Here is a 22,007-nt window from a genome sequence, read left to right as displayed (position 1 = left end):
TTGGAAAAGCTTGGGTCGGAATCTAAGATTAGTCCTATTAACTCTAAGGGAGATTTGGTCTTTTTCGGGGGAGGGGAGGAGCCCCTTTGTGGAGCCTTGAATGATGGACGATTTGCTCACCATACAACTGGTCGTCTAGTTGTGACCCTGTTACTGAAATTTTGCCTCTCTGACCTGGAGTCCTTGGGAGATGCTCTCTCCCAGTCACTTCATATTTCACCCAAACCTTTGTTCAGTAACCCTATTCACGGTTTTAAATCTTCGCGGGAAGTGACGATTTTTTCCTGCAAACCTGATTCCTTGGGATACGTATTCAAATTTAATCATCAGTAGACATCGAAGAGCTTGACATCTTCGACTATCCGAGTGGAGGGAACCCAGAATGAACTGACTATTGATTCGCTCAAACTTTTGGCTGCCTTCCCTATACGTCTATCGTTTTCACAGGCCTGTGTTTTTTCGGCCATATATGATTTCAAATTATGCCAAGGGGCAATTCGCGTTTTAGTCGAGATGTGGTCTTGTTTCCATCGATGGAAATTAAGAGGCTAGCCCAGCCAATTTTTCATGGTGACTGGCATCATCGAACGTGCCAGAACATGATTCTCTGCTTCTCTCAAATCTAAATTCGTGAGAAAGAGACAATTTGGTATTTAATCATGCTAAGCACGATTATTTTCTGTTAATCTTGGGGACTTTAATTTCCGAAACCTCATGTGGATGCCCATTTGATCCAGACCATGGTGGTTCTGCTGTAAAGACCTGTGGATGGCGACAGATCCGGAGCCAAGCGGCAGTGGCACAGACGCTGGTGAAGAAAGAAGACAAATGAATTTTGTAAAATTGAAGTTCAATGTTTATGTTTGTAAGGGTTGACCTGCGTTGCGCTTGGGTGGTAATTTATCTTACGGGGGGATGTGTGCGTATTTCATTCCTGTTTCTTTTCTTTTTCAGATGAATGGTTTCGTTTCCGTAATTATATTTGCTTAGATTTACCTACAGCAGAATTTCCAATGATAACTTAAAGGCTCGTTGCTAAGCTATTGTTCTTTTGCAATAAATAAGCTTTCAAGCTAAATTCTATTTTTGTCGTCCGAGTCTGGGCCATTGTAAGATAATATTATTCAAAAAAGCCAGGGATTTGAACTTTGATTTAGCGGATTGGTCAGGGCCAATCTAAAGTCCACCCCTACAGAAACTTCTTTTGTACAGAAGTGGTATTTTTGTCAGAAGTCTGCTTTGAGACTCTGTTCACTTTGAGGGAGTCCGTATTGGGAAGTTATAGATGTGTGATTTTGCGAGCTTTTGGAAGAAAAGGCTACAAATAAGCTATTTTCTACAGCCGTGTGAGATTATTTTTCCAGGACCCCAGGCGGGGTATGGGAAAGAGTGTGCGAGAAGTACCGGCACTAGTATATCGACATGGGGCTGTTTACCCTCCAAAGATATAGTTAGAGATATTAGGGGTGACCCAAGTGGGGGCAGTCTTGGCCTAGAGAGTTAGTCGTTTAACCGTTCGATCAAATTACCATACCCAGGATCAGGATATACCGTAATAGGGTATTAACAAACTCTATATTTACGGTACAGTAGTGGTAGTCACGAGTCGTTCCATTACAATATTTGGCGCCAGCGAGGCTTTCCCCTGCAATAAATGACGCAGCATCATTTCCGCACCAATATCTGGTAGCAGACGGCTTACCACACTAATAGTGGTGCCAGCCATGGCATACTACGCTAATTTCAAGATATTTAATTTTGTTCTCATAAAAATTTCAAAAATCAAACGGATCATTTTAGGCATAGCTGGGAGGGGGATTTGAGTACCACGCCCATCGAGTGCTTAGTACCTTAATACAACAATACCAAAATTTGCTTAAACATGCATACAAATTTGCTTAACAATTCGTTTTAGATTTGAGAAAAATTGTGGGTAGATTAGGAAATCAGGCTAATGATACCGAAAAAAATATATACCATTCTTTGTTCTACAAGTCTGGCAGTGGGAGGGTAGAGGAGGATCAGGATAATGCAGAAATAATGTAAAAAAAATGGCATATATTTCTGACTAACACTCACTGTTCGTCTTCAGCCTTAAAAAGGAAAAATAGAAAATAACTGTAAAATACAACTATAGAATCTAATTTTTTCGCTCTTTCTGAGTATGAGAAAAATTGAAGAAAATACTTGACAAAATCTATTTTCGCTGAGCTAAACTTTTAAAAAGTAGACTGACCACTTTTATGCAGGACCGCAGGAGGTGGGAATATGATCTCCACTGCTAGCAGGGAGCTTGATTAAAGATCATGCAAATTTGCCTAGAGACACAGTGCTTTTGAGAAAAATTGTGAGTAGATTTGGGAATACGGCCGAAAAATAGCAAAAGAAATAACTAAACTCTCTGACCAATGTTCCCTTCTGAATTCGAAAATGAGGATATAGGCGCAGCATAGCCATAAAATAAAAATTATAAAATCTAATATCCTACTCTTTTCTCGCATGCTGACCAATGATCTGCGTTGCGCAGATACCGATTTCTTGATTCAATGGCTTCGGCCGGGAGTGCAATGCATGGTTGGGGACAAATCATCCGACACTTCGCCATTTACCCCGTAGATTTCTCCAGGTACCCATTCAGAGCTGGGTCAACTCTGGCTAATCTTACATGGCCACACCATTGACCTCCATCCAAAACCAAGTAGCCAGCAGAGAGTAAGGAAATATTTAAGAGGTATCTAAGATTCTTAGTGAGTAGTCTTTCATATAAGAAAGTGAAAGTGAGCAGGATTGCATTTTCCAGTTTAAAAGACTTGGGGCGACGTTTACAAACGAAAAATCCGATTTTTCAAAAACCAGCGAGTCATCCAGTATGCTAGTAGTCGAATACCCTTGAAAATGCTCTACTTGCTCAGTAGCACACTACCTGTCACATGGAAGCCATGTATTGTCGTCTGCTGTTGTGGCTAGTGTCCCTAAATCCTAAATTTTTCTCTGAAAAACCTAATGTGAGGACAAGTAGCTAGCCTATAAGCTAGCTCACTCAAAAGCCATTGCGTGGTGTGTAAAAGCACTGGCAGCTCAACATTCTCCAAAGCGTTTTTATAAACAGCTATCGGATTGAATGTATTGGAGGCACTGCACTAGTTTAGAAGCTACTTGCAAAAAGCCGGCTTGCAGCTTTTAAACTCACCTCGTGTATTTTAGCCTTTATTTTACTTTAATACTAGCCTATATCTAAGTTGAAATTGGAGTTTAGAACACGGCTTCTTTTTAAATTCCTTGAAATTACCTTTCAGTACATAAAGCAAGACCTAGTAGGTTTTTCTCTGTCAGAGGAAACAGACCAATGGGGAATTTTTTCATACCATTAGTAGTGCAGAACTGTCGTCACTGAGCTCCACAGTTGATCCAAACAGCATATCTTGAAACTCGTCAACTTGCAGGTTCACTGAATTGTTGTAATAACGAATATGATCGTTTCTAGTCTTAAGATTTCTGCTTTCTGAAAAGTACTTGAGGTGAGTTTCAACCAAATAGCTAAAAAAATAAAGCTCTGCAAAAAGAGCAGGAAGGACTATTGCCAGCAAAGGACCATAGTTTCAGGGTAATATAATTTTCATCTTGGAATTCTGGTCTTTTGTGGTATTTTATATTTATGCCATTAGTAGTGGTATTTTAGTGGTGTTACTTTTGTCTCAAGGCTAATGGAAGTCCACTAAACTGTTAAATTATACTCTTTTCTTACATTTTCCACTAGAAAAGATTTAGGTGATCTTTCCTAGATTTTCTTTCAAAATTTGACAAAACGAAAGCAATTTCTTGCATGGATATTTTATAAGTAATAATAACGGTTGCCTCGAGGAAAAGGGCTCATACATCCGATCTAGGGTAGATAAGACAAGTCTAGATAATACGGCAAACAACCTCGACAGTTACGAGAAAAATTTCATTTAACAACAAAGTTTACTATCCATACTTTACAAAACAAAACGTGTTTAGGTACTGGATTCTCACTGTCGCTTGTCTATTAACCATAGACGTGAGCCGTTTCTTGATGCCATGACGGCACCGCAGGTTCGTTACAACCACCCTGGGCAAAATACAAGTTCTTTCTTAAGGTCTTGACCTATTTAGATCGTTTTTGTGGCAAGTCATAATCGCTTTCTCGCTGTCGCTTGCAATTATCGCTACCACTTATCTTCTAACCAAATATTTCTTTGTTCTCGAAGTGGTGTATCTTTTAGCCGCATATTTCTTCGTTCTTCACTTTCATTTCTAAGTCGTTCTACTCTTTGTTGTCGCATGTATTGTAAACGCATATTTCTTGGATCTTCATATTTGTTTTGACTTTTTTTTAATTCTTGCTACTGATTATCTTTGAACCGGTTATTTCTTTATTCTTCACTTTTATTTTTGATTCGTTGTAATTTTCGCTGGAGCAAGTATTCTAAATCAATCTTCATTTTCGTTTTTCATTACTTTAGACTTTTTTTAATGTCTTTATACCTTTATATATATATATATATATATATATATATATATATATATATATATATATATATATATATATATATATATATATATATATATATATATATATATATATATATATATATATATATATATATATATATATATATATATATATATATATATATATATATATATATATATATATATATATATATATATATATATATATATATATATATATATATATATATATATATATATATATATATATATATATATATATATATATATATATATATATATATATGTATGTATGTATGTGTGTGTGTGTGTGTGTGTGTGTGTGTGTGTGTGTGTGTGTGTGTGTGTATATATATATATATATATATGTGTGTTTGTGTATTTTTTTTTTTTTTTTTTTGTTTTTGTGTGTGTGTGTTTGTGTATATATATATATATATATATATATATATATACCACCATTAGTACACCATTAGAAACGCCTTTTTTGAAACCCTCAGATAGGAAATTCACTTTCCCTTGGCTTGAAAATTAAGAAAAGTCATCAGTCTAAGTCATCAGCAATCAGTCTAAAGGGCATTTTTTGTTTCTTCTCCATAGATATCTTGGCACTGGTACATCACCGAGAATGGTTAAATTGCTCATTTTAAAGAAAATTTGTGGATCTAGAACAATTTGTAACTATTTTGATTTTATTTTATATAGAATCAATTTTTACACTAAAACCTGCATTTTTATGGCCAATCTTGACGAATGACGTTTTAATCAAACAGTTCGTGGTAACGAACTGTAAGTAAGGAGCGACCCGGCTCAATGGTAACCGAAACTCTAGAAAACGGGTTTTTGATACCAATAGATATATCAAAAGAATAAGATTTCAATTTTGATTTCGAATATATAACTTTCATCAAGTTTAGTGCTACCCATCAAAAGTTACGCGCCTGAGAAAATTTGGCTGATTTTCAAGAAAAGGGGGAAAGACCCCTAAAAATTATAAAATCTTAATGAAAATCACACCATCATATTCAGCATGTCAGAGAACCCCACTGTAGAGATTTCAAGCTCCTATCTACAAAAATGTGGAATTTTGCATTTTTTACCAGAAGAAAGATCACGGATATATGTTTATTTGTTTGTTTGTTTGTTTGTTTGTTTGTTTTTTCCCCAGGGGTGATCGCATCGACCCAGTTGTCCTAGAATATCGTGGAAGGGCTCACTGGAATGGAAATTAAAAGTTCTAGTGCCTTTTTTAAGTGACCAAAAAAAATGGAGGGCAACTAGGCCCCGTCCCACGCTCATTTTTTTCCCAAAGTCACCCGATCAAAATTTTGAGATAGCCATTTTGTTCAGCATGGACGAAAATATGATAAATATGTCTTTTAGGATGAATTAATCCCCCGAAGTTCCCAGAGGGAGGGCTAAAAGTTATGAACTTTACCCAATGTTAACATATAGTATTGGTTATTGGGAAGTATACAGAAGTTTTCAGGAGGTTTTTTTTCTGGTAGTGGGAGGTAAGGGTGGGTCGGTGTTTATGTTGGAGGATCTGTTCATGAAGGAAGGTTTAATGGGTGAAGGGAAATTGCCATGAAGGGGGCGCCGGACTTGCCAGCATTATTTATTGGTTATTGGGAAGTATACAACCATTTTCAGGAAGGATTTTTTCTGGAGGGGGGGGCTAGAGGAGGGGGTTACTCTGGATAATATTTCCGTGGAGGATGTTTCTTTGGGGTAAGGGACATTTCTATGAAGGGGGCACCGGATTTCCAAGCATTATTTAAGAAACATTCAGAAATTAAATAAAAAAAACAAGTTTTTTCAACTGAAATGTAAGAAGGAATATTAGAACTTAAAACGAACAGAAATTATAACGTATGTGAGGGGGTTCTCCCCCAAGTCAATACCTCGCTCTTTACGCTACAGTTTTTTTTAGTGCTTTCAAAAGAGCTATCTATTCTAATTAAACGGCCTGTGTGATTCAGGGGTTTGTGAATCAAAATTTGTTTTAACTTTTAACGTAAAGAGCGTGGTATTGACTAAGGGGAGAACCCCTTCATATAGGTAATAACATATACGTAATAAAAAAACAATAAAAAAACAAGCGATACGGCTCAATAGTAATCGAAAATTTTAAAAACAAAATTTTGATGTCAATAAATGTATCAAAAGAATGTGTTTATAATGCTGATCCTAAATATATAAATTTTTATTAAGTTTAGTATTACTCATCAAAGAATACGAGCCTGAGAAAATTTACTCGAATTTTTAAAGAGGGGGGAAACATCCCCTACAAATGAAAGAATTTTAATGAAAATCACACCGTCAGATTCAGCGTATCAGAAAACAATATTATATAGGTTTCAAGGTCATATCTGCAAAAATCTGCAACTTTGTATTTTTTGCCAGAAGAAAAATATACGAATATAGAAGTTAGTTACGTAAGTTAATTTGTAAAGACATCCATTTAGCAAAAGAAAAGTAAAATTTTTATACAAATAAAAGCTGCATTAATTCAAAAACGTTCAGAAATTAAATAAAAAAAACAAGTTTTTTTAACCGACAGTAAGCAGTGACATTAAAACTCAAAACGAACAGAAATTATTCCGTATATAAAAGGGGCTGTCCCCTCTTCAACACCTCGATGTTTACACTAAAGTTTGAATCTGTCTCACAACTTTATTTTTTAAACAATAAAAAACTTTAGCGTAAAGAGCGAAACGTTGAGGAGGGGACAGCCCCTTTCATATACGGAATAATTTCTGTTCGTTTTAAGTTTTAATGTCACTCCTTACTTTCAGTTTAAAAAACTTGTTTTTTTTATTTAATCTTAGGTAGAAACAATATATGAAGTAATAAGTGAATGCAATATTTATACGCGCTTATCTATGACAAGATAGTATAAAGCATACATAATGGATCGGTATAGTTCATTATAATGGGGTAAGTTTCCACGGATATAGATAAAACCTAGTAAAGAAAAAACTACAGCGCATAGTAACTAAAAATAAGATAATACAATCATTTACATTAAGGAAAGAACTGTAGCCCATAGTAACTGAAGTAATAAAAGGAATCATTATATACATGATTATTTTAATTATATTCCTTTGGAAATCATCATAATTAAAAATTTCCCATACCGAGTATTGAAGTCGAGTCAACTGGGTAAGAGCCAGCTATCCCAACCACTAGACCATTTTGGATATATTAAAATATCTGATTACAATTAAAGGTAGCAAAGTGTCTCCCCAAAGTAGCTACAATTAAAGCAGAGTGTCCCCCCATATAGCTATAACAGTTCCGAGCGCAGTGTCCCCCATATAGCTATAACAGTTAAGAGCGGGGTGTCCCACCAAATAGCTATAACAGTTTCAAGCAGACTGTCCCCCCATATAGCTATAACAGTTTCAAGCAGAGTGTCCCCCCATATAGCTATAACAGTTCCGAGCGCAGTGTCCCCCCATATAGCTATAACAGTTTCAAGCGGACAGTACTCCCATATAGCTATAACGATTACAAGCGGACAGTCCCACCATATAGCTATAACAGTTTCAAGCGGACAGTACTCCCGCCATACAAGCGGACAGTGTAATGACCGGAATTCAACCACCGAAAAAAATTCATGCTCTGTTCAAAGTACGCGACGTTTCCTTTGTATGAAATTGTGAAATTCTTTCTGTAATTTTTTAATTAATTTGTTTAATTAATTTACATAAATTAATTTATTATTAATTAATTTACATAATTACATTATTATTTTTTTATTTTTTTTATATGTATTATTAATTAATTTACGATTTTCTACATTCTAAGTATCTTCCCATTGATTTTTATGAAATTTGTGTTTGATGTAGGAATCGAACGTGAGACCCGTGTTTACCTAAGGTAAAAGAACGGCACATTAATCGACTGAACCAACAAGCCATTGAACATATTATGATTTTAGAGATACATCCAATGCATTGTTTCTGGGTCATTGCCCAACTAATTTGAAGCGTCACAATATCGTAACAGGTTCATTCCATTAACTGGAACAAGTTCAAGCACATTCGATTTATCAATTGGATTTTTGATAGGTGTTAAAAGTGACCTTGTTTCGGGGCATTTTTATGGCATCATCGTGAGAATATGCATACCACGATGATTTAAGATGCATACTAGACAAACAATTTCTTATGATACTTGGGCCCCAAGTCCTACCCCTATCCCTCCACCCTGCCTCCAACCCCCCCCCCCCCCCTCTACCCTCCCACCAAACCCCCACCTCCCCCCATCCCTCCTCACCTTTTTATTTTAACTTTTTTTAACTTTTTTATGGTCATTGTACCGTCTGCTTGTACCTTGGTTTACCTTGTCACAGATACATTCTCTTGATTTTTCAAAGTTCATTTTTGGATTTCTTTCATTGAAATGCAAGAGTTGGATTATTTCAGTAGTGTTTTGTCGCGATTTACCTTGTCACAGTTACATTCTCATGATTTTTCAAAGTTCATTTTGAATTTCTTTCATTGAAATGCAAGAGTTGATGAATTTCAGTAGTTGATGTTTGTGGTTCACCCTGCCGAATTTACATTCTATTGATTTTTGACAGTCTATTTTGGATTTCTTTCATTGAAATGAAAGAGTTGTACTATATCAGTAGTGTTTCGTCATGGTTTACCTTGTCACAGTTACATTCTCTTAATTTTTCATAGTTCATTTTGTATTTCTTTCGTTGAAATGCAAGAGTTGGAATACTTCAGTAGTGTTTTGTCGTGGTTAACCTTGTCACAGTTACATTCTCTTGATTTTTCAAAGTTCATTTTGGATTTTTACATTTTCATGATTTTTCAAAGTTCATTTTGATTTTCTTTCTTTGAAATGTAAGAGTTGTAATACTTCAGTAAGGTATTTTTTTGTTTGATCTTGTCACTGTTAAATTATCTTAATCTTTCAAAGTTCATTTTTTATTTATTTTATTGAAATGTAAGAGTTGGAATATTTAAGTACTGTTTATTGTTTGTTTACATTGTCAAAAGTTACATCCTCTTAATTTTTCAAAGTTAAGTTTGTATTTTTAAATGATCTTGATTTATCAAAGTTCCTTTTGAATTTATTTCATTGAAATGCAAGAGTTGGAATATTTCAGTAGTGTTTTTTTCGTGGTTTACCTTGTAACAGTTATATTCTCTTAATTTTTCAAAGTTAATTTTGAATTTCTCTAATTGAAATGTAAGAGTTGGAATATTTCAGTAGTGTTTCGTCATGGTTTACCTTGTCACAGTTACATTCTCTAGATTTTTCAAAGTTCATTTTGGATTTCTTGCCTTGAAATGCAAGAGTTGGAATATTTCATTAGTGTTTTGTAGTAGTTTACCTTGTCACATTTACATTCTGTTTTTTTTTCTAAGTTCATTTTTTATTTCTTTCTTTTAAATGCAAGAGTTGAAATATTTCAGTAGTGTCTTGTTGTGCTTTACCTTGTCAAAGTTACATTTTCTTGATTTTTCAAAGTTTATTTTGAATTTCTTTAGTTGAAATGCAAGAGTTGGAACATTATTTCAGTAGTTGTTTTTGTCAGATGTGTTTACCTTGTCACAGTTACAATTCTCTTAATTTTTCAAAGTTCATTTTGAATTTCTTTCGTTGAAATGTAAGAGTTGGAATATTTCAGTAGTGTTTTGTTGTGCTTTACCTTGTTAGATTTACATTTTCTTGATTTTTCAAAGTTTATTTTGAATTTCTTTCATTGAAATGCAAGAGTTGGAACATTTTATTTGTGCCTTGTCGAGGTTTACATTGTCACAGTTACATTTTTTAGTTTTCAAAGTTCATTTTGGATTTCTTTCGTTGAAATGCAAGAGTTGGAACATTTCAGTAGTGTTTTTGTCGTGTTTTACCTTGTCACAGTTACATTCTCTTGATTTTTCAAAGTTCCAAAAACTTATACACACAAAAAAAACTTACATATACAAAAAAACTTACACACACACAAAAAAACTTACATACACACACACACAAAAACTTACACACACACACACACAAACTTACACACACACAAAAACTTACACACACACACACACAAAAACATACACACACAAACAAAAATAAACACACAAACAAACATACACACACACAAAAACTAACACACACACAAAAACAAACACACACAAAAACTTACACACACACACACAAAAACTTACACACACACAAAAAAACTTACACACACACAAAAACTTACACTCACACAAAAAAAATTGCACAAAAGAAAAAAAAATTACACACACACACAAACAATTACACACACACAAAAAAATACACAAACACACAAAAACTTACTAACACACACCATCATACACACACACAATTCCATACACACACACAAAAACTAAAGAACACACAAAAACATACACACACACACAAAAACTAAAAAACCAACACAAACTACACACACACACACAAACTAACAAACACACAAAAACTCACACACACACAAAAACTTACACACACACACACACTCATACAAACACAAAAACTTACACACACACAAAAACTTACACACACACAAAAACTTACACACACACACAGAAAGACTTACACACACACACAAACATACACACACACACAAAGACTTACACACACACAAAAACTTACACACACACACAAACACTTACACACACAAAAACTTACACACACACAAAGAACTTACACACACACACACACAAACTTACACACACACAAGAGCTTACACACACACAAAAACTGACACACACACACAAAGACTTACACACACACAAAACTACACACACACAGAAACTTACACACACAAAGAAACTTACACACACACAAAGAGCTTACACACACACAAGACTGCACACACACACAAAGACTTACACACACACACAGAGACTTACACACACACACAAAGGCTTACACGCACACAGAGACTACACACACAACAAGAGCTTACACGACACACACACAAAGACTACACACACACAAAGACTTACACACACAGAGAGCTTACACACACACACAGGCACACACACACGACACACACAGAGACTTACACACACACAAAGGACTTACACACATGCACACACAGGACTTACACACACAAAGAGCACACACACACAGAACTTACACACACACAAAGGCTTACACACACACAAAGACTTACACACACACAGAAGACTTACACACACACACAAAGACACACACACACACAAAGGCTTACACACACACACAGAGACTTACACACACACACAAAGCACACACACACACAAAGACTTACACACACACAAGACTTACACACACACAAAAGCACACACACACACACACAGACACAGCACACACACAAAGACTTACACACACAAAGACACACACACACACAACAGAGCACACACACACAAAGACACACACACAAAGCTTACACACACACACAAAACTTACACACACACACAAGAACACACACACACACAAAGACACACACACACACAGACACATACACACACACACAAGACTTACACACACAAGGCACACTTACACAGACACACACACAAAGACAACACACACACAAAGACTTACACACACACACAAGACTTACACACACACAAGAACACACACACACAAGAGCTCACACACACACACAAAAGACTTACACACACACAAAAACACACACACACACAAAGCACACACACACACACACAAACTTACACACACACAAAGACTTACACACACACAAAAACTTACACACACACAAAGACATACACACACACAAAGACACACACACACACACACACACACAAACATACACACACACACAAAAACTTACACACACACAAAGCTTACACACACACAAAAACTTACACACACACACAGAACACTTACACAAACACACACAAACACACACACACAAAAAAAAACTTACAAACACAAAAACAATTACACACACACACAAAAACTTACACACAAACAAAAACTTACACACACAAAAACTTAAACACAAACAAAATTACACACACACACAAAAACTTACAAACAAAAACAAAAACATACACATACACAAAAACTTACAAACACACACAAAAAAACATTTACACAAAAAAACTTACACACAGACAAAAAATTACACACACACAAAAACTTACACACACACACAAAAACTTACACCCACACAAAAACTTACACACACACACAAAAACTTACACACACTATTAAAGTTACACCCACACAAAAACTTACACACACACACAAAAACTTACACACAAAATTACACACACACACAAAAACTAACACACACACACTCAAAAACTTACACACACACAAAAACTTACACACACACACACACAAAAAATTACACACACACACAAACTTACAAACACACACAAAAAAAAACACACACACACAAAAACTTACACACACACACACACACACAAACTAACACACACACAAAAACTTACACACACACACAAAAACTTACACACAGACAAACACACAAAGTGTGTTTTCCAAGTGATGGGGTTTCCATGGATGGGGGGTGGGATAAACACCTAGACGTGTAGAAAGTGACATGGTGAAGGGGGCATCTATTTTCTGGCCCCTTGCCTCAGAAAATAAGTGAGAGAGATATGCAAAAAGTTGGGTTAATCTAGTTTCACTTAGAGTGGCGCGCCACTCTATGTGAATCTAGATTAACTCAACTTTTTGCATATCTCTCTACTTATTTTCTGAGTGCAGGTGGTGTAGTAGGTATGTGTGCCTCTGTCAGTATGTCACTTTCGTACATGTGTCTAGTGTTTTTGTGCGCTCTTATGCATGTGTAAGCCTTATCTGTGTGTAAGCATATTTTGTGTGTTTGTATGTGTGTAAGTTTTTGTTGTGTGTAAGTTTGTGTGTGTGTAAGATTTTTGTGTGTGTGTGTAAGTTTTTGTGTGTGTGTGTAAGTTTTTGTGTGTGTGTAGAGTTTTTTGTGTGTGTGTGTGTAAGTTTTTGTCTTTGTGTAAGTTTTTGTGTGTATGTGTAAGTTTTTGTGAGTGTGTGCAAGATTTTGTGTTTGTGTGTGTAAGTTTTTGTGTGTTTGTCTAAGTTTTTATGTGTGTGTAAGTTTTTTTGTGTGTGTGTAAGTTTTTGTGATGTGTGTGTGTAAGTTTTTGTGTGTAAGTTTTTGTGTGTGTGTGTAAGTTTTTGTGTTTTTGTAAGTTTTTGTGTGTGTGTGTAAGTTTTTGTGAGTGTGTGTGTGTAAGTTTGTGTGTAGTGTAAGTTTTTGTGTGGGTGTAAGTTTTTGTGTGTGTGTAAGTTTTTGTGTGTGTGTAAGTTTTTTTGTGGGTGTTAGTTTTTGTGTGTGTGTGTGTGTGTGTGTTTGTGTGTGTGTAAGTGTTTTGTCTGTGTGTAAGTTTTTGTGTGTGTAAGTTTTTGTCTGTGTGTAAGTTTTTGTGTGTGTGTAGAGTTTTTGTGTGTGTGTAAGTTTTTGTGTGTGTGTGTGTGTAATTTTTGTGTGTGTGCGAGTGTGTAAGTTTTTGTGTGTGTGTGTAATTTTTTGTGTGTTTGTAAGTTTTTTTGTGTGTGTAAGTTTTTGTGTGTGTGTAAGTTTTTGTGTGTGTTTCTAAGTTTTTTTGTGTGTGTAAGTTTTTGTGTGTGTGTGTAAGTTTTTGTGTGTGTGTGTGTAAGTTTTTGTGTGTGTATAAGTTTTTATTTGTGTGTAAGTTTTTGTGTGTGTGTGTAAGTTTTTTTGTGTGTGTAAGTTTTTGTGTGTGTGTAAGTTTTGGTGTGTGTGTGTAATTTTGTGTTTGTTTGTATGTTATTTTGTGTGTGTAATTTTGCTTGTGTGTGTGTGTTTGATTTTTTGTGTGTGTTCTAGTTTTTTTGTGTGTGTAATTTTTTTTTTGTGATTAAGTTTGTTTGTTTGTTTAAGTTTGTTTGTGTGTGTGTTTTTTTTTGTGTGTGTGTTTTTGTTTGTGTGTGTGTGTAAGTATTTGTGTGTGTGTAAGGTTTTGTGTGTGTGTAAGTTTTTGTGTGTGTGTGTGTGTGTGAGTTTTTGTGTGTGTGTAAGTTTTGTTTGTGTGTAAGTTTTTGTGTGTGTAAGTTTTGTGTGTGTGTGTGTGTGTGTTTGTGTGTGTGTGTAATTTTTTGTGTGTGTGTAAGTTTTTTTTTTGTGTGTGTAAGTTTTTTGTGTGTTTGTTTGTTTGTGTGTAAGTTTTTGTGTGTGTGTTTTTTTTTATTTGTGCATAAGTTTTTGTGTGTGTGTGTAATTTTATTTGTATTTGTAAGTTTTTTTTAGTGTGTCTGTTTTTTTTGTGTGTGTGTTAGATTGTGTGTGTGTGTAAGTTTTTGTGTGTGTGTGTGTAAGTTTTTGTGTGTGTGTAAGTTTTTGTGTGTGTGTGCAAGTTTTTGTGTGTGTGTAAGTTTTTTTGTGTGTATGTGTCAGTTTTTGTGTGTGTGTGTAAGTTTTTGTGTGTGTGTAGGTTTTTGCGTTTGAGTAAGTTTTTGTGTGTTCGTAATTGTTTGTGTGTGTTTAAGTTTTTTTGTGTGTGTAAGTTTGTGTGTGTGTAAGTGTGTTTGATGTTTTATTAGTTTGTGTGCTTTCGAGTTTTTGTGTGTGTGTAAGTTTTTTAGAGTTTGTTAGTTTGTTTTTTGGTGTGTGTGTAAGTTTTTTTGTGTGTGTGTTTAAGTTTTTTTTGTGTTTTTAATTTATTTTTGTGTGTTTAAGTTTTGGAACTTTGAAAAATCAAGAGAATGTAACTGTGACAAGGTAAACCACGACAAGGCACTACTAAAATATTCCAACTCTTGCATTTCAATGAAAGAAATTCAAAATAAACTTTGAAAAATCAAGAGAATGTAGATGTAACAAGGTAACACACAACAAAACACTACTGAAACATTCCAAATCTTACATTTCAACGAAAGAAATTCAAAATGAACTTTGAAAATTAAGAGAATGTAACTGTGACAAGGTAAACCACGACAAGACACTACTGAAATATTCCAATTCTTGCATTTCAACGAAAGAAATTCAAAGTGAACTTTGAAAAGTTAAGAGAATGTAACTGTGACAAGGTAAACCATGACAAAACACTACTGAAATATTCCAACTCTTGCATTTCAAGGAAAGAAATCCAAAATGAACTTTGAAAAATCAAGAGAATGTTACTGTGACAAGGTAAACCATGACAAAACACTACTGAAATATTCCAACTCTTGCATTTCAATGAAAGAAATCCAAAATGAACTTCGAAAAATCAAGAGAATGTAACTGTGACAAGGTAAAACACGACAAAAAACTACTGAAATATTCCAAATCTTGCATGTCACCGAAACAAATCGAAAATTAACTCTTAAAAATCTAGAGAATGTAACTGTTACGAGATAAAACACGACAAGACATTAATGATACATTTCAACTCTTGCATTTCAACAACAAAAATTCAACTTTAACTTTGAAAATTTATTAGAATTTAAATGTGACAATGTAAAGCACGCAACAAAACAGTACAGAAATATTCAAACTCTTGCATTTAAATGAAATAAATTCAAAATGAACGTTAAAAATTAAGAGAATGAAAGTGTGACCAGGAAAACCATGACAAAACACTACTGAAATATTCCAATTCTTGCATTTCAACGAAAGAAATTCAAAGTGAACTTTGAAAAGTTAAGAGAATGTAACTGTGACAAAGGTAAACCATGACAAAACACTACTGAAATATTCCAACTCTTGCATTTCAAGGAAAGAAATCCAAAATGAACTTTGAAAAATCAAGAGAATGTTACTGTGACAAGGTAAACCATGACGAAACACTACTGAAATATTCCAACTCTTGCATTTCAATGAGAGAAATTCAAAATGAACTTTGAAAAATCATGAGAATGTAACTGTGACAAGGTAAAACACAACAAAACACTACTTAAATATACAAAATATTGCTTTTCAATAAAAGAAGTCAAAAAATTAACTTTGAAAAATCAAGAGAATTTAACTGTGACAATGTAAATCACGAGAAAACACTATTGAAATAATCCAACTTGCATTTCAATGAAAGAAATTCAAAATGAACTTTGATAAATCAAGAGTATGTAAAAATCCAAAATGAACTTCGAAAAATCAAGAGGATGTAACTGTGACAAGGTGAACCAAGACAAAACACTACTGAAATATTCCAACTCTTGCATTTCAATGAAAGAAATCAAAAATGAACTTTGAAAAATTAAGAGAATGTAACAGTGACAAGGTAAACCATAACAATACACTACTTAAAAATTAAAACTCTTTAATTAAAAATAAATAAATTAACTATTTTATTTTAAAAATAATTATTATGACAAAATACAACATTAACATTGAACAATCCATAGTCTGTACCTTTGACAAGGTAAACAACGACAAAAAACTACTGAAATATTCCAACTCTTGCATTTCAAAGAAAGAAATTCAAAATAAACTTTGAAAAATTAAGAGAATGTAACTTTGACAAGGTAAACCATGACAAAACACTACTGAAATGTTCCAACTCTTGCATTTCAAGGAAAGAAATCCAAAATGGACTTTGAAAAATCAAGAGAATCTAACTGTGACAAGATAAACCACAACAATCCACTACTGAAATATTCCAACTCTTGCATTTCAATGAAAAAAATTCAAAATGAACTTTGAAAAATCACGAGAATGTAACTGTGACAAGGTAAACCACGACAAAACACTACTGAAATATTCCAACTCTTGCATTTCAATGAAAGAAATCCAAAAATGAACTTTGAAAAATCAAGAGAATGTATACGTGACAAGGTTAACCATGACAAAACACTACTGAAATATTCCAACTCTTGCAGTTCAACGAAATAAATCCAAAATGAACTTTGAAAAATGAAGAGAATGTAACTTTGACATGGTAAACAATGATATAACACTACTGAAATATTCCAACTCTTGCATTTCAACGAAAGAAATCCAAAATGAACTTTGAAAAATCAAGAGAATGTAACTGTGACATGGTAAAGCATGACATAACACTACTGAAATATGCCAACTCTTACATTTCAACGAAAGAAATCCAAAATGAACTTTGAAAAATCAAGGGAATGTATCTGTGACAAGGTAAACCAAGGTACAAGCAGACAGTACAATGACCATAAAAAAAGTAAAAAAAAAAAAAAAAGGTGGGGGGATGGGGTGGAGGTGGGGGTTTAGTGGGAGGGTGGAGGGGTAGTTTTGGAGGGTGGAGGGATAGGGGTAGGACTTGGGGCCCAAGTATAATAAGAAATTGTTTGTCTAGTATGTATCTCAAATCATCGTGGTATGCATATTCTCACGATGATGCCATAAAAATGCCCCGAAGCAAGGTCACTTTTTAAACCTATCAAAAATCCAATTGATAAATCGAATGTGCTTGAACTTGTTCCAGTTCAATGGAATGACCCTGTTACGATATTGTGACGCTTAACATCAGTTGGGCAATGTCCCAGAAACAATGCATTGGATGTATTTCTAAAATCATAATATGTTCAATGGCTTGTTGGTTCAGTTGATTAACGTGTCGTTCTTTTACCTTATTAAATCGCGGGTCTCACGTTCGACTCCTATATCAAACACAAATTTCATATAAATCAATGTCAAGATGCTTAAAATGTAAAAATCGTAAATTAATTAATAATATATGTAAAAAAAAAATTAATGTTATTATTAAATTAATTAATAATAAATTAATTTATTTAAATTAATTAAACAAATTAAATTACAGAAAGAATTTCACAATTTCATACAAAGGAAACATCACGCACTTTGAACAGAGCACGAATTTTCACGGTGGTTGAATTCCGGTCATTACACTGTCTGCTTGTATGGCGGGAGTACTGTCCGCTTGAAACTGTTATAGCTATATGGTGGGACTGTCCGCTTGTAATCGTTATAGCTATATGGGAGTACTGACCGCTTGAAACTGTTAGAGCTACATGGGGGGACACTGCGCTTGAAACTGTTAGAGCTATATGGGGGGACAGTCTGCTTGAAACTGTTATAGCTATATGTGGTGACACTCTGCTTGAAACTGTTATAGCTATTTGGTGGGACACCCCGCTCTTAATTGTTATAGCTATATGGGGGGACACTGCGCTCGGAACTGTTATAGCTATATGGGGGGACACTCTGCTACCTTTAATTGTAGCTACTATGGGGAGACACTTTGCTACCTTTAATTGTAGCTACTATGGGGACACACTCTGCTTGAAACTGTTATAGCTATATGGGGGGACACTGCGCTTGTAAATATTGTAGCTATATTCCTGAAAATTACTGCTATTACTATTCCTGAAAAAGTGTCAGATGAAACATTTTTTCACTAAGTAGTTTTTCCTAAATGTGTTTTTTAGCTTTTGGTTATTATGGGCCGTGGTTCGCTTTTTAATAGGTTGCAACTGCCGCTGCAACCGCTGCATGATATTCCAGCATAGGGGCGATCTTATATGATTGTAACCTCTATTCATCTATGTGCTTGAAGCTTTGGCTACATATAAATAAATGCTTAGCAAAGTGATATAGAGTTATTTTTGGTACTAACTCGCAATATTAAAGGGTTGACAACTTCCATTTATGTTTTCTTCATCAATAAGGCATTTATACATTTGTCCAGGGCTTTCAAACTCTTTCCAAAATTGAGAGGATGCCTTCGGAGCACCAGAAAGGACATACCAAGAACTGGAACAAAAAATAAATAAAATAAAGTAAAACATATCCACCATCGGTTGCTAGTTCAAAGGCCACACTAAAACCGTTCAAACTGAATTAGCATATAATAGAAACCTATCAGAGGCAACGCTATAGTAAAGGCCATACGGCTCGAATGTTTTATTATTATTTTTTTCCAAAGGCACTTTGTATGGAAGGGGTCGTCGCATAAACTTCGGAGAGGGCTCATTCGATTAGAAATCGAGAGTTCTAGTATCCTTTCTAAGGGTCAAAAGTCATTGGAAGGCAACTAACACCCCTTCCACGCCCACCATTTCCTCAAACACATCCAATCAAATGAGATAGCCATTTTGTTCTGCGTAGTTGATTTCCAGATAGAAATTAAATGTTGATTAGGATACTCCCCGCACAGCCCTCAGGGCAAGGGTTTACGTTATGCCCTGGGGGCATATAAGCTTTTTATAGAAAGCTTTGTTGTAGAAACTTCAAAAAGGTCTCAATTGATTGGAAATTCTAAGGGCTAGTGCCTTTTTAATAGTCAAAAATGATTGGAGGGACACTAACCCTCCTCGCAGGTCCACCTTTCCCCCAAACATATCCAATCAAAATTTTGAGATAGCCATTTTATTAAACGTAGTTTTAAGTTCTGGAAATTAGGTCTTTGAGAATGACAACCCCCTACAGCCCTTAGGGCAAGGGTTTTAAGTTATGCCCTTGGGGTGAATAAGGTTTTTATAGAAAGCCTTGTCGTAAAAACTTCAAAAAGGGCTCATTCAATTGGAAATATAAATAGCTAGTTCCCTTTTTAATATTCGAAAGTGATTGGAAGGCAACTAACACCCCTTTCACACCCACATTTCCCCCAAACACATCCAATCAAAATTTTTAGATAGCCATTTTGTTCAACGTAGTTGAAAGTTTTGGAAATTATATCTTTGAGCAGGACAGTCCCCCCACAGTCTTCAGGGCAAGGATTATAAGTTTTTTCCTGGGGGCATATATGGTTCGTACGGAACATGAAAGAAATGTTCGTATAAACTTCAGAGAGTGCTTATTTGATTGGAAATTGAAACTTCTAGTTCACTTTTTAAGCGTCAAAAGATATTGGAGGATAACCAGCCCCCCCTCCCACCCCCTTTTTTCCCAAATGCGTCCGATAAAAATTTTAAGATAGCTATTTTGTTCAAAATGGTTCAAAGATCATATAACAAAAACTCCGGTGATTACAAAACCCCCTGGATCCGGGGGCAGGCGTTGTAAGTTATACCCTGGGGGCGTATATGGCTCTAATGGAAGGGATGCTCGTATAAACTTCAAAGAGGGCTCATTTGATTGGAAATTGAAAGTTCTAGTTCAATTTTTGATTCAAAAGGGATTGAAGGGCACCTAGACCCCCCCCACCCCTTCACGCCCTTTTTTCCTCAAACTCATCCGATAAGAACTTTGAGATAGCCATCTTTTTTTAAAAATAGTTCAAAGACCATATAACAAAAACTCCGGGATCGACACAGCCCCCCAGGACCCTAAAGCAGGTGTCGTAAGTTATGGTCTGGGGGAATATATGGTTCTTATAGAAGGGATACTCTAAAACACTTCAGGGAGGGCTTTTTTGATTGGAAATTAAATTTTCTAGTTCAGTTTTTGAGAGTCAAAAGAAATTGGAGATCAACTAGCCCCCCCCTCCACGTTCCTTTTCCCCCAAATGTAACCGATAAAAATTTTGAGATAGCCATTAAGTTAAAAATTGTTCAAAATTCAGATAACACAAACTCAGGTGTCGGCACAATCCCCCCCCCAGGTCCCGCGGGCAGGCGTGGTAAGTTATGCCCCGGGGCATATATGGTTCTAATGAAAGGGATTCTCGTATAAACTTGAGAGAGGGCTCATTTGATTGGAAATTGAAATTTTGAGCTCACTTTTTAATAGTTAAAAGGGATCGGAGGGTGAATAGCCCCCCCCCCCGACGCCTTCTTTTTCAATCCCATCTGATAAAAATTTTGAGATTGACATTTTGTTAAAAATAGTTCAAAGGTCGGATAAGAAAATTTTCGGTGTCAATACAGCCCCCCATGACCCAGGGGAAGGCGTTCTAATTTATGCCCTAAAAGCAGGAATGGTTCTAATGAAAGGGATACTAGTATAAACTTCACAGAGGGTTAATTTGATTGGAAATTGAAAGCTCTAGTTCAGTTTTTGAGAGTCAAAAGAGATTGGAAGGCAACTAGCCCTCTCCCCCCCCACGCCCCTTTTTCCCCAAATGCATCAGATAAATATTTGGAGTTAGCCATTAAATTAAAAATTCTTCAAAAGTTAGATAACAAAAACTCAGGTGTTGACACAGCCCCCCAGAGCCCGGGGGAAGACGTTTTAAGTTATGCCCTAAAGGCAGGTTTGGTTCTTATGGAAGAGATGCTCGTATAAACTTCACAGGGGGCTCATTCGATTGGAAATTGAAAGTGCTAGTTCACTTTTTAAGACTAAAGAGATTAAAGGGCAACTATCCCCCACGCCCTTTTTTCCCCAAACCCATCCGCTGCAAATTTTAAGACAGCCAGTTTTTTTGAAAATGGTTCAAAAATTGGATAACAAAAACTCCGGTGTCAACACAGCCCTAAGGGCCCAGGGGTAGGCGGTTTAAGTGTTATCCTGGGGGCGTATATGGTTCTTATGAAAGGGAAGGTCGTATAAACTTCAGAGAGGGCATATTTGATTGAAACATTTAAAGTTCTAGTTCACTTTTTGGAGTCAAAACATATCCGAGGGCAACTAGCCCCCCCCCCCCACACACCCTTTTTCCCCAAGCCCATCCGATAAAATTTTTAAAATAGCCATTTCATTAAAAATAGCTCGAAGG

At 35.3% G+C, this 22,007-nt stretch overlaps 1 protein-coding gene across 2 annotated transcripts in view; it reads right to left on the bottom strand.

The window, feature by feature from the left end:
- LOC148943588 (integrin alpha-PS4-like) overlaps positions 1-22,007 on the bottom strand; it is a 338,717-nt gene that overhangs the window by 220,397 nt on the left and 96,313 nt on the right. The window contains exons 3-4 of one of the 2 annotated variants that reach the window (XM_089101816.1): positions 19,026-19,162; positions 3,366-3,502 (exon numbers count right to left, since the gene is read on the bottom strand). In XM_089101816.1, coding sequence (XP_088957942.1) covers positions 3,366-3,502; positions 19,026-19,089 — 201 coding nt within the window. In that variant the 5' untranslated portion in view covers positions 19,090-19,162. The remainder of the gene's footprint in view (positions 1-3,365; positions 3,503-19,025; positions 19,163-22,007) is intronic. The other variant, XM_089101817.1, reaches the window with a different exon arrangement.

The sequence above is a fragment of the Artemia sp. Qi Xiang Cuo genome, chromosome 15 (genome assembly GCF_049724085.1).
Source record: "Artemia sp. Qi Xiang Cuo chromosome 15, ASM4972408v1, whole genome shotgun sequence".
NCBI lineage: Eukaryota > Metazoa > Arthropoda > Branchiopoda > Anostraca > Artemiidae > Artemia > Artemia sp. Qi Xiang Cuo.
This window is presented reverse-complemented; position numbering and strand designations above follow the sequence as displayed.